General features: G+C 45.0%; 1 protein-coding gene across 6 annotated transcripts in view; it reads left to right on the forward strand.

The window, feature by feature from the left end:
* Positions 1–603: 603 nt before the first annotated feature.
* Positions 604–12,929, forward strand: part of LOC147423602 (protein CHUP1, chloroplastic-like) — a 55,039-nt gene continuing 42,713 nt past the window's right edge. Inside the window, exons 1-3 of one of the 6 annotated variants that reach the window (XM_086502253.1) lie at positions 604–803; positions 884–980; positions 2,037–2,806. In XM_086502253.1, coding sequence (XP_086358379.1) covers positions 777–803; positions 884–980; positions 2,037–2,806 — 894 coding nt within the window. In that variant the 5' untranslated portion in view covers positions 604–776. The remainder of the gene's footprint in view (positions 804–883; positions 981–2,036; positions 2,807–12,929) is intronic. The other 5 variants (XM_086502254.1, XM_086502257.1, XM_086502258.1 and 2 more) reach the window with 5 other exon arrangements.

Consider the following 12,929-nt stretch of genomic DNA (forward strand, 5'->3'; position numbering starts at 1 on the left):
TTGTAGATTAGACTATGTACATGCTACCCTTTATTCACGATAGTGGCGGTTCCCTCAAAATTCAAGTTGTTATTGCAAGTGAGAACGTGCTCTAGAAGGTGGTGGTGGATCCTTTGCGGATGGAAAAAAATGGTTACGCTTTGAAAGCTAGAAAAAATGAACTAAATAATGTGGACGCTGTTCCAAGGGACCAGACTTTACGTATCCATTCAAAGCGTCTCAGCCATTGGAAATGTGGGACATTTCCTCAAAGACACGTGTCAACAAACAAAGAGGTGCCAAATCAAATAATGAAAGGCCATTATCTGTGCTCATTTTCGGAGATATTGTCAAATAAATAAATAAATAAAATATAATATAATATAAAAATTATATTATTTCCTGACTCTCAAAAAACAAAGTCAAACGTATTTCCGATTATTTTAAACAAATGTACATGAATATAAAGAACGACTTAACCAAAAAAAAAGGGGGTAATAAAACTTTTGGAGAATTGTCGCAAAATAATAATTGTCCCTGCATTATTTGAATCGTGAAAAGGACATTTTAATGCTTTTACCTGTTGCTTTTAAACAAGAAGGAAAATTTGTGAGGGCAATGGGCATTATCTAAATCAATTATATTTCCTGCAATCAGCACACATGCATACCAATTCTCTGCATAGCGATGGCGAGACCGTCGTCGTGATCACTTTCCAATCCCTGTCCCTGCAGCGCGGCAAAGCCATACTTCAATGCCCAATTGCGCTCTGCGAGTAGCAACTTGAGCTGCTACAAATGCTCGCAGAAGCTCATGAGAGAGCGGTACCCATAGCGACTCTTAATTGCTGTCAAAAATCGATTATTGCATTCAATTCGTAACCCTTGCCTCTCATTCTGTGCAGAACTTCGTAGACGATCGCAGCAAAATGCATACTCTAGCCTCAACCCAGTTGCCTGACTTAATCAAAAGCTTTGAGCTCAAGGTCAACCAGCAAAAGGGTAACAACTTCTCCTTAAATTGCAATCATCAAAGTGACAATTTTGTGTAATTAAGGACAATCATACAGTGGCTTAATCTCAACAAAGAGTGATAATCTCTAAAAACGGTAGTCCCTTTTTGATGTAGCTCTGTACTCCTTTGCCTTGGAGTTTAGGATTACAAGCTCATCTTCTGATCAAAAGGTATGTAACTTCGGATGCCTGACGCATCATTCATTAAAGCTGAATCTCCTGTCGATATTGCCTGATCAATAGGGACGTAACATCAGATGCCTTACGCATCGTTTAGAAGGAGAGTAAAGTTAGCATAATCAAACAAAACCCATGGACTACATTCAAACCAACAGACCGAACGTTGGAGGCCTGATGCATCAGTCATAAGAGCTAAATTTCCTATTGATTATGCCTAATCAATAAGGACCTAACATCAGATGCGGATGCATCGTCCAAAAGGAGAATTCAAGTTGGCATTATCAAGCACACAGCCCATGGACTACGTCCCAACCATCGGAGGAAATTTGTGTATGCCCAAATGGTAGTCGCATTGGCAAATCAGAGTTTGCCTGCGTAATTGGGTCCTTCCACTCACTACAAAGAAATTTTTCATACTCTCTACTCCTTTGCCTTGGAGTAGAGGATTGCATTGCATGCTCATCTATAGGGCTTAATGTCAGATGCCTGATATATCCAACAGATTAGGCAGAGTGAAAATTTGGCGTAAAGCAATGTTACAAACAGTTCATGGAATTGATCTCAACGGGGCATTGAAAATTCATGCCTAATTGAGATAATCATTTTTTGTCTTCATAATTGTGGTGTTCAAGTCCTTACTAAGAAATTCAATTTATGCCTAATTGTGTTCAGATTGGATACTCAGATTTTGTTTGCATAGTAGTGGCTCCATAATAAGAAATTTTATTATGGATTGCAACTTACCTGATCAAGTATCTGATGAATTCAACAGAGTTTTATTGCAATGCTTCTTTTATGAATGTGTTCACCTTATCAGATTGTGTCCTATTATAAGTCCTCACATTAATTTGTTCAAATCTTCAGATGTTACTCAAGTCAAATTCCAAAGGCCAGCTGGGAAAATTAAGCTACGAGACCCTCAAGAAGTGCTTGAGATTGCACGCTTGAAGGTATTGATATCAGAGATGAGAGAGAAGACAATGAAGATGGAGGCCCAGCTCAAATCTGAAGCTGAGAAATGGGGCAAAGATAAAACAAACTCATCAAATGTTGTGAAGGATCATGTGAGAGACGAGGCAAATCATGATAAGCATATCTTCATAAAGAATGCAAATACACAGGATTTTACACGCAATGCTAAAGAGAGTGGCGTAGCGCGCTCTAAAGAAGATCTTCAGGCCATGTCTAGCAATGAGAATAAGAAGTCTTTGGTAGATCAGGGATTGAAACTTGATCACGACTTGATAGAACTGCAGAAACATTTAGCAAACGTTCAGTCTGAGGTAAATCGGATGCTTGTAGAACTCTCTTCAAGCCCTGATTTGCACGAAGAGCTCACTGCCGCAAAGGAGAGAATCAAAGGGCTGCAAGAAGCAATTAAGGACGATGCAAGCACTACCAAATCTCAACTTCTTGTTTTAAAGCAACAGTTTGGAGAGCTTGAAAAGCTAAAAAATGCAAGCGAACGCAAAGAGCTCGAGTTTCAAAAGGCTTCACAGATTTCAAGTGCACTGGAGTCTGAATTGGCAGAGCTGAGGAGGGGTAACGAAGAGCTTCTGATGCAGAAAAAAGGCCTGAGCAAAAAGCTTTCAGTTTTATTGGAAAAGGCTGAGAAAATCAAACCTGTTACCAAGGTAATGAGCAATATGAAATTGATATGGCATGTCAAAAGAGAGCAACGTTTTCTGAGCAGCTGCATGGTACATTGTGTACTTCATTCATATGGAATTCTATTAACAAGCTTCATATGTTTTACATTGTTTCGAAGGAGATTTACTTTCTACACGCATGCGCATGCGAAGTCACTCTCTTGCCCGATCCTGCACTCACTTCCACATGCAGGCTCATACACATGCTCCTATGCACACATTCTCGATCCCCCACACTCACATTTCCATTCATTTATGCACACTTCGGGCTCTCTCCCCCTCGCTCACTCCCTCCTCTTTACTTGGGTTGCCAGCCCTCTCACTTTGCCTGTACTCTTCATCCTGCAATAGTAGACATGGATGATCCTGCCATGCCCTCACGGAGGGACTTTGATGAAGCCCCTTGATTGACCATTCAAAGTCCAGCCCTTCGACTTTCTCTTTCGCTGGAATAGAAAGCAAGTTTAGCACAGTTGAGGTTGACAACAACCACCCGACCTCACTCATCCGCAAGCTTGTCGGAATGCGAACTTTTGAGACTTGGTCCATGCTGGCATCCTCACAAAGGTGGGCAAGATCATTGATGTGCAGACTAGGGCTGAGTATGCTACCACCTTGAGTTTGAAGATGGTGGCCCAGGTGCTGCAAATGAGCCTTTCACCACCGTTGTTGTGACTGCCCAGGACGTCGACTTCCCGGTTTCAGCCTGTTTCCGGCTGCTGACCCTTCAAGAGTTCTGCCATCTCCACCTCTAGCAAGCACCTCCACATCATTGCCCCCCATCCCCAGCTCTAACTTCCAGCCCCCCCCCTCTTCCCCCAACCAACCAACACACACACAGACACACACACAAAAAGAAACTAAATCACAACCCAAATGCTATCCTCCTCCTCCACCACTCCCTCCCTCCTCCCATCTTCTCACTCGACAAGACTGGGCACTCATCAGCTTTGCGAGACGAATGCTAGACAGCATAGTCACCACCCGAAATGGACATGGCAGAAACAAAAACCGAAAACCAGTGTTTTGGAGTTTCGTGAAACAGTACTTAGAACATGCAACAAGAAGCCTAGAAGGACAGGACAAGTACTTTCTCAAGATCATACATGCAACAGTAGAGAGACTTAGTGGTCGGTAGGCCTCCTCAAACCATGTACAGCAAGCGGGCAACCCGCCCGCAAAAACACAACACCTACAGGATGTAACAAATCTGAGAATGTCTATACTGTCCCCCCCCTCAGATGGCTACAACTGTCAATGGGGACGGCTGTACGGTGGTCAGGGACGACATGGAACAGACCGCAGAGGGTTGGTTAGGCAGGGGCACAACCAGATGTACCGGGGACGCCATCGGGACAATCGGACGGTTAGGAACGGGAATGAGACGACCAGCGGTCACAGACCATTTGAAACGGTCCAATTTTAGGACTGTTTTTAAAATAGCCCTCTTGGGGCTATTTTCACCATGATTTAGGGGGAATTTTGAAGAACATTGGGGCCTCAATAGCTTACCAAAGGGAGGGCTTGGCCTCCTCAAGCTTCAAGCCTTCAAGTGCCGATGCCCAAGGGCCTCTCAAGCTTCAAGTGCTTGGTGCCCTCTCTACTCTCTCATTGCTCAAGCCTCAAGCTCCCTCTCTACTCCTCATTGCTCAAGTTCCCTGTCCTCTCTCAAGCTCCCTCTCTATTATCGAAATTCTAATCTCTCATTGCTCAAGCTCCCTCGCTATTATCTAGGTCGTAATCTCTCATTGCTCAAGCTCCCTCTCTGCATCCGTGGCATCTCTTGAAGCCGGCTCCTCTTGAAGGCGGCCTACCATTCAAAGTCAATTTTGTTGATCAGGTCATAGGTGGCGGTGCAAGGGCATGGACTTGCAAGCTTTGTTGGTATAAGAGAATCACTAGCGCCAACAAAGTGTGGGTGTACCTATTGCATGAAGCAGGTCAGGAGGTAAAGTTTTGCATGCGCATCACGCTCGAGAAAAGAGCAGAGCTTCTTGAGAAGCTCAAGGTTTATGAGGCCACTTAGATGGCAAAGAGAGGCCGGCATGTTGCCATTGATCCTCCGCCATGTGAGACCACGAGAGCAACCGCCATTGGTGGAGATAGAGGGCGGCTCCCAACCTTGGTTTGCCTTTGGCCTTTCAAGCACATGTGTGCTCCTTTCACCTCGGGGATCTCCATTGCCAACCATCCTCGCCACCAATCCACTTTTGATGAGAATTTGAATTCCAAATTGAAGGAAGAGGTGGATAGGTTGCTTGCTTGCTTCTACCACGACCACATTGATTGAGTGCAAGATTTGATATTTTACGAAATATTGCAAAGCCTCTTTGCTACTATCTTGTAAAACATCACATGCTAATTGGCTTTCTCTATTCGTAATAGGTCTCCATACTTCCAAGCCATGGTTACAAAAATTGGGGAGTATGGCCCCTCTTATGCGCCCCCATCATTGGAGACACTTTGCACAACCTTGCCTGATAGGGAGAACCGGAGTGTAGAGAAAGCGAGTGCCAATATATGATTAAGAGTAGAAAAGCCTCTCCTGAAACTTGCCGACCTGATGCCCGAATGCTTGCTCTCTTTGCCCATCTACGTAGCCGCTGCTCAAGAATGGATGTATACAACCTAGCTAGTGTGTGCCCAATCATGATAGTACGGTAATTCTCCGGTATCATGGGATCTTCTGCCTTGAAGATAGGCACAATAGTAGACATGCTCCAAGTATCCGGAAAACCCTCACACATGGCTCAATTGAACATTATTGTAAGAAGCTCTGCAAGCATATCTCTAGCATGTATAAAGTGCTCCATTATCAATCCATCATGATCATATGCTCTCCTTGTCCTCATCCTATCATTAGGAAGAGAATGGGGTCTAGGAGGGCCTCTTTATTTGGCAATTTGAGGGAGTCAAACCTCTAGTATTAAGAAAGAATCAAAGGAAAGTTTTTGAATTCAAACAGGCAAAACGGCTAGTTTATTTGAATTCAATTTCTTTTCCCAAAATGAAATTTAAAATCTAGCGGGCAAAAGCATATCATGTAACATATCTATGGAAAGAGCTCGGCGTGTAGATCTTAGATCTATAATCTCCGCTCAAATCGGAGATCGTATGTAAGAGTTACAGAAGGCCGAAAATCATAAAGTCGTCCACCTCCCTTTTGAGGGAAAAAAGTGCATCCATTGACCACTCTTACACCTCTCTTACACACCCACCATTCTTTCACACATGGCATACACCTATTCGTCAAAATGTAAATCACCTCCATAATCTCATGGAAAATAAAGAGACCCTCCTAGACCACATCCTCTTCCTAATGCAGTGGATTTCTTTACCATTTTAGTGGTAAAGAGAGTGCATGTATGTGGGCATGGCTTCAGAGGGTCGGGTAGAGATTGCTGTCCTGGAATTATGTAAAGAGATGTTGCATATATGCGCTAAATCTCGGTTGATGTGATAGCCGGAGGGGAGGAAATTGCAATGCTCATGAAAAAATCTCCATGCCTCGCCTTAGTCCTGGGTCATGAATAGCTTGTACAACTACTCCTCTAGTCGAGCAAGATAAGTCCTCTTCCATCTCACTAGGCGCCGGAAGGTTATTTGCGATTGTCTATGAGTAATGGCCCCCAGGAGCACCTCTCTCTGAAGTGTGGCTCGTCTCTCTACACTCCTCATCATACCAACTATTATGGGGCATACTTCCAAAACGTCGTCTGTGCCCGAGTTGGGTGTGTAAAGTATCTGTAAAGTATCTGCTCTATCGTGTAAAGTATCTGTAAATATCTGGGTACGCTCCTCTAATGGGCATCTCAGCTACTCTGTGGCCAGGTGCCTATAAATACTATCCATGTAGACAAAGTCATTCTCCAATGTAAAATTGTATCTAGTATACGTAGATGCCTGGGCTAGCAGCGCTATACTAAACTGGAACAAAAAACTGTAATGTGAGGAGGGCGTGATCTACTGCTTCCCCAACAGGTCTAGGGCCAACTTTAAGAACTTGAATAGATGGTATTAAACTGGGATGAGCCATAACATAGTCCATAGTGCTAGCCCCATGTTGGTGAGGAAAACATGCATGGAGCCTCCGTCGATGTCGTGGTCGCCCTCCTAGACGTGGGCGTCTAGCTCGCTCGAGCTCAATGGCTCTGTCAACTAATATTTCTTTGGTATGGGTGGGCCCTGAAGTTTGTTGTGAAGCATGCTCGTCTGGCTGCAGAGTCTCTGCTCTATAGAAGTCAATGATCTCCCTCTGTGAATATCTCCCACTACATGATCTCCTCAAGCGTCTCTCGTTGTGTCTGCGCACCTCTAGCAAAAAAAACCCGAGGCATCTCTCATACTGATATCTCATGACTCTAGCCAACGGTCCAAAGCTCTCTTTGAATAGACAACGAAAGCAGCCTCGAATCTCATAGTATACAGGACAATGACAAATGTGATGTAACTGTCTCTGGCTCTATATGACACAACTGGCATTTTGTGGCCTCTGTTGGTACTCTCCAAAATCTGTCAGTCTCAATCTCTAGCTGATGCGATGATGTGCACATCTGACCAATAGCACATCGTATCCCATAGGATAAATGAGTGAGTCACAATATTGAGAACCCCAAGTTGGGAATCTGGCACGACACACGAGAGAATCACTAACAATACTTCACAACTTTAAAAATCACATTTCACTTTGGTCGACATGGGCCGGGGTAGGTCCGTGCCCAGAGAGATTGGCCCCGAATACTGACACCCCTTTCGGTATTTCTTTTATATTTATGTTTGATCAAAGTAGAACTTTCAAAGGGGACCTCTGCTCTTAAACTCTGCGTCCAGATGCTCTGAAGAGTGAGGCCCTTGGGCCCTTTTTATTCTTACAAGGGATGCCAAAAGCAGAGCCCCAAAAGCAAAAACTCAAAAGCAAACTGCCCCAAAAGCAACTATCATAATCTTGGGCACCCCAAGTCGAGAATTTGGCATGATACATGAGAGAATCACTGAAAATACTTCACAACTTTAAAAATCACAGCTCATTTTGATCGACACGGCACGGCATAGTTCCATGCCCAGAGAGATTGGCCCCAAAGAATGCTTGATCAAAGTACAACTTCCGAAGGGGACCTCCGCTCTCAGACTCTGCGTCCAGATGCTCTGAAGAGTGAGGCCCTTGGGCCCTTTTTATTCTTACAAGGGATGCCAAAAGCAGAGCCCCATAAGCAGAGCCCCAAAAGCAGTTAGACTCAAAAGCAACTGGTCCTCATACACTACCAAAAAAAGCACTAGCGCAAATTGTCGAAATCCGTACAGGCAGCCACGTCATTAGCCAACGCAAAATCCGGGTTTCCGTACAGTGCCATGTCAGCCTGTCGTACGGTCCTGCCACGTCATCCGCCACGCTGGCCTGCCGTACTGTCCTGCCACGTCATTTGTCATGTCCGGGTAGTACTGCCACATCATCATTTTGTGACATACCCAACTCTTAAACCATGATTGCCAGCAACATATTTAGTAATCGTATCTAGATCCATCCCGGACCTCACTGATGTCAAACTAACTAATTCTTATTGTGATCATGTCTATAGAGATTTCAAGACCGAAATGCTGCAGCCATTTCGTCAATCATTCCACTCAAGCACTGTCGTGTGCGAGTAATCATTTCCAAGAATCCCATTTTGAAGTACTTCTTTCATAAAGTCATCCAACAGAATATTGTCAGCACATCAATATCCTTGAAGTCCAAAGGGAAACTAGTGACTTTATTCCGTCCAGGTAATCTATGACAAAGGAGCGGAGTAATTTCCCTCTTATGCAATCCCGCTTGCACCAAATTCAACCCGCTGACTTCTGGGAACTCTTGGAATAGCCAATGCTAGTTAAAAAACGTCAAGGTAAAGTTCCAAATCCGAGGAGTATCTGCTAGGTCCTCCTCCGACCATTTCGCATTCAATGCCGGATGGTTCACTTTACCTTTCTCTTTCTGTTGGAGTATTTGTTCCGGAACGAGTATCTCCTCGTTCTCTTCCACTTCAGGTTCATTCGGGAGCTGTCACTGCTCCGAAATCATCATCATCTCATTCTTAATCCTGTTACCTGTTCACAAAGAGCAGGTTCTTCCATTAGTTTCATTCAAAATTCATGATACTTATCGTTGTCAAGTTCATTCTGGAGCTGTCATTACTCCAAATTCTTCATCCATTATCATCGATTTCATCATTCTTATCTTGAATCGACGAATCCATTCTTGAGCTTCCGTCGCTCCCGATCTCACCATCTCATCCTCGATTTCACTTCAGGTTCATTCGGGAGCTCTCACTGCTCCGAAATCATCATCTCATTCTTAATCTTGTTACCTGTTCACAAATAGCAGGTTCTTCCATTAGTTTCATTCAAAATTCATGATACTTATCGTTGTCAAGTTCATTTTGGAGCTGTCATTACTTCGAATTCTTCATCCATTATCATCGATTTCATCATTCTTATCTTGAATTGATGAATCCATTCTTGAGCTTCTGTCGCTCCCGATCTCACCATCTCATCCTCGATTTCACTTGCAAAACAGGCAAAGAGATGGCTCACCTCGTTGCAAAAGAGTGATGTCCAGCTCCATGCTTCCCAATCCATACAGACGCGAGTTCCTCGCTCCTATTTCCGGTTATCTGTCACAAATAACCAGATTGTCAGTACATCAGTATTCCTTTTAGTGTTCTTTCCAGTATCTAGTTCTTCTTTTGGTCAACAGTTCCGTTCCAGCTCTTCCTGCGAGTAAAGCTTGCGCTTTTCTGCACTCGTCTGTCCTTTCAGCTTTCCATCCTGTCTTGAGAGAAGACTCAATGGCCTCACGCCATCTTCAGTGAATCTCATCAATCGGGTAATTTTTCAGGTGCTTCAGTTCCCGTGCTGGATTTCAACTTTTCTTTGCCTTTCTACTGAGAGGTGTTATCTCTGTCAGATTCTCCACGAGAACCCATGTGTAATCTCGGATTCTTTATGGCTTTGAGTAAGACAAAGCGATGAAGACGAGAGTGCGCCCGATGCACGATGAAGTAAGGGAGGGAGTGGCTAATAAGTCCGGGGTCGGGACACAACGATTCTTCAATTCCAGAATTTTGTCGTGCCCAAGTGCCCTGTCTGCAGACTCTTTGATAGGACCAATATGCTTTGAAAAAAGCACACGCCCGATGCTCTGATACCATTGTCACAACCTTGAGCACCCCAAGTCGGGAATCTGGCACGACACATGAGAGAATCACTGAAATACTTCACAACTTTAAAAATCACAGTTCACTTTGATTGACACGGTCTGGCGTAGTTCCGTGCCCAGAGAGATTGGACCAAAGACTGGCGCCCCTTTCGGTATTTCTTTTATATTAATGCTTGATCATAGTACAACTCCCGAAGGGGACCTCTGCTCTTAGACTCTACGTCTAGATGCTCTGAAGAGTGAGGCCCTTGGGCCCTTTTTATTCTTACAAGGGATGCCAAAAGCAGAGCCCCAAAAGCAGTTAAATTCAAAAGCAAATTGCCAAAAGAAGCACCCAGCGCAAATTGCGGTAATCCGTACAGGCCGCCACATCATCAACCAGTGCAAAATCTGGGTTTCCGTCAATGCCACGTCAGCTTGCCGTACGGTCCTGCCATGTTGGCATGCCGTACTATCATGCCATGTCATTTGCCATGTCATATGTCATGTCTGGGTAGTACTGCCACGTCGTCATTTTGTGACAGAGTGTCCAAATAGGCCGTTCTGATCACATATCCATCCTCTTGTAGTGCAGATAGTGTGTCGTGCTCTCTACAGTGGGTGCTCCTCAGAACTTCGTTGTAGGGACCGCTGAGTTGGTAGAGGCTGCTGGGCTCTATCCATAACCTGGCCCCTTGTGAAAGGAGCTGCCAGCTACTTCACGGCAGAGGGTAACACCTGTCCGGAAGTGAATTGAGGACGGCGAGTGACAAAGCCATGGCGGTGAGCCCCAGCAACACCGTCGCAGCAAGGAGCGCTATACATGTGGGACGATGAGGACTGAAATCCGTGAGGATACTATGGACTGTAGTACTAAACTGGAGGCTGAGGCTGTGTGTATAGTCCCGTGAAGTGTTGAGAAGGACCTGCTGTCTGCAATGGTGGTCCGGATCCAGTCCATCCAAACCCTCCCTGAGCCTGGGCGTGAGCCTGAGCCTGAGCCTGAGCCTGAGCTTGAAGGTCTCCATGTAGAAGCATTTCCCTAAACATTTGTACCTGTGTCCGAAGGTCTTCAATGATGTCCGAAGGTCTTCATTTGTACCTGTGCCCGAAGGAATCTCCGAGGGAGAAGCCGCTGATTTGTTGCGAAATTCGGGAGTCGACATTAGTGGCGAGAGAGGGTGGTAGACAGAGACCGCCGTGGAAGATGTGTGACTTTAGTCTGTTGGCTCTCCGATATTGGCAAGGAGATTAGAGATTCTGCTGCATCTTTGGCCACCTTTGCTTTTATCTTCTTTTTCTTGAGAATTACAGGATCCGCATGAATGTTTAGTGATTTCCTTTTCCTTTTCACACATTGCGTATCATCATCTACTTCGTCTGGTGTAACAGGAATACTGACAACCCATGCCAAGAGAGGGGCTGCAAAGAATTTGAAGCTGAGCTGTACAGATCTCACCTGGGTCCGAAATCTTTTTGCCCGAGACTGTAAAGATGAGAACAGGATCTGGTGAAATCCACAGGGTTGGGCATGTAGCAAACAGTAAAGACTATCCCAGTGAGATACTGTAGTGGGCAGTTCACATTTCCCTTTATTTTCTTTGGCATCTCTAGCAAGAAAGTAGTACCTAAAGATTGCCAAGATCTGTTTATTTCTTTCATAGTTCGGATGATTTGTACTGAGCATTTCCTCGCATGACTGAATTGTGGTCTCCTTAGAAATCTGAGAGAAGGTTCTAGTGGCAGGCGTCACAACTGGGAAGGTTTTCATACCCATAGCATGGCCCAGCCTTGTAGCGGTGAGTTTATGACCTCTGACCTTGGGAAAGTTCTTCAAAAGATCATGAATCATCTCTATAGGAACAGTGGTTGGGAGATCTTCTGCCAGTGCCGTGAGACCCATAGTTTGTAGTTGGTCCTTGGAGAGTATTTGGCTGAGAGACGGTCGAGGTAGCTGTAGATAAACGGCCAAGGAGAATGGTGTGCGACTTTTCGATGCAGCCGGCCGAGCAATTTCCTGGTGGATGACTTCCTGATTGCATGTCTCTTTACCTGCTGTTTTTAAGTTTGTTTCTTTTGATGCATCCCCGACTCAGAGACAGCTTCTGACTCTGACTCCGAAGTTGGGGATGCCTTCTAACTTTCATCGCTTGCATCACTTGAGGTGAAGCCATCCACATCATCCACATCTTGGCTGTTAGTTCCCGAATCCTCCTCCTCTTCAGCAGAACTCTCGTGCGGAGGTGGTGGCTTCTTGATTGATTTTCTTGAGTGTTTGCTAGTAGCTGCCATGATAACTGTAGTTTCTTCTTGAACTACTGATGTGCACACCTCGTGCAGAAAGACCCAATAGAGAGCAGAAGAACTTCAGACACTGTCAGTCGAGTTGGTGTTGAATACCCGAAAACTGGACTAGAGATGGCCCAGCGACCTGGTTTGATTTTCGAGCAGTTGTACGAATTTGGAAGTTTCCGAATTGGGAACGGTGGGTGATAGGGAGCGAAATTGTAAAGTAGGCCGAATTGGGGGAATATGAGAGGATTGCCAATTTGGGGAAAGGGTGAAATATGAGACGAGTTTGAAAAAAATAGGGTAAGAATTGCGCGAAAGTTTGACTAATTGGAAAAGGGTGTAATTTGGGCAGGGCTAAAGTCCGGTTGCACTGGCGAATTTGGTAGGGGGCGAAAAAGGCAGTAGGGAAGAATTTGGCCAAAGGAAAGGGGACGAATTTTGATAAGGCAGAGAAGGACGAATTGGAGAAAGGGGAGGGGAGGGACGAATATGGAGGGGGGCCGAATATGGAGGGGAGGGACGAATAAAGAGGGGAGGGGGGATTAATTGAGACGAAAGGGATGGGGACGAACTGGAAGGTAGAGGGCGAATTTGGGAAGGGAGGGGGTCGAATTGGGCAAGAGAAGCAGGAGAGGGGCGAAT

Source organism: Adiantum capillus-veneris, chromosome 26, assembly GCF_014529385.1.
Source record: "Adiantum capillus-veneris isolate H3 chromosome 26, ASM1452938v2, whole genome shotgun sequence".
Classification (NCBI taxonomy): Eukaryota; Viridiplantae; Streptophyta; class Polypodiopsida; order Polypodiales; family Pteridaceae; genus Adiantum; species Adiantum capillus-veneris.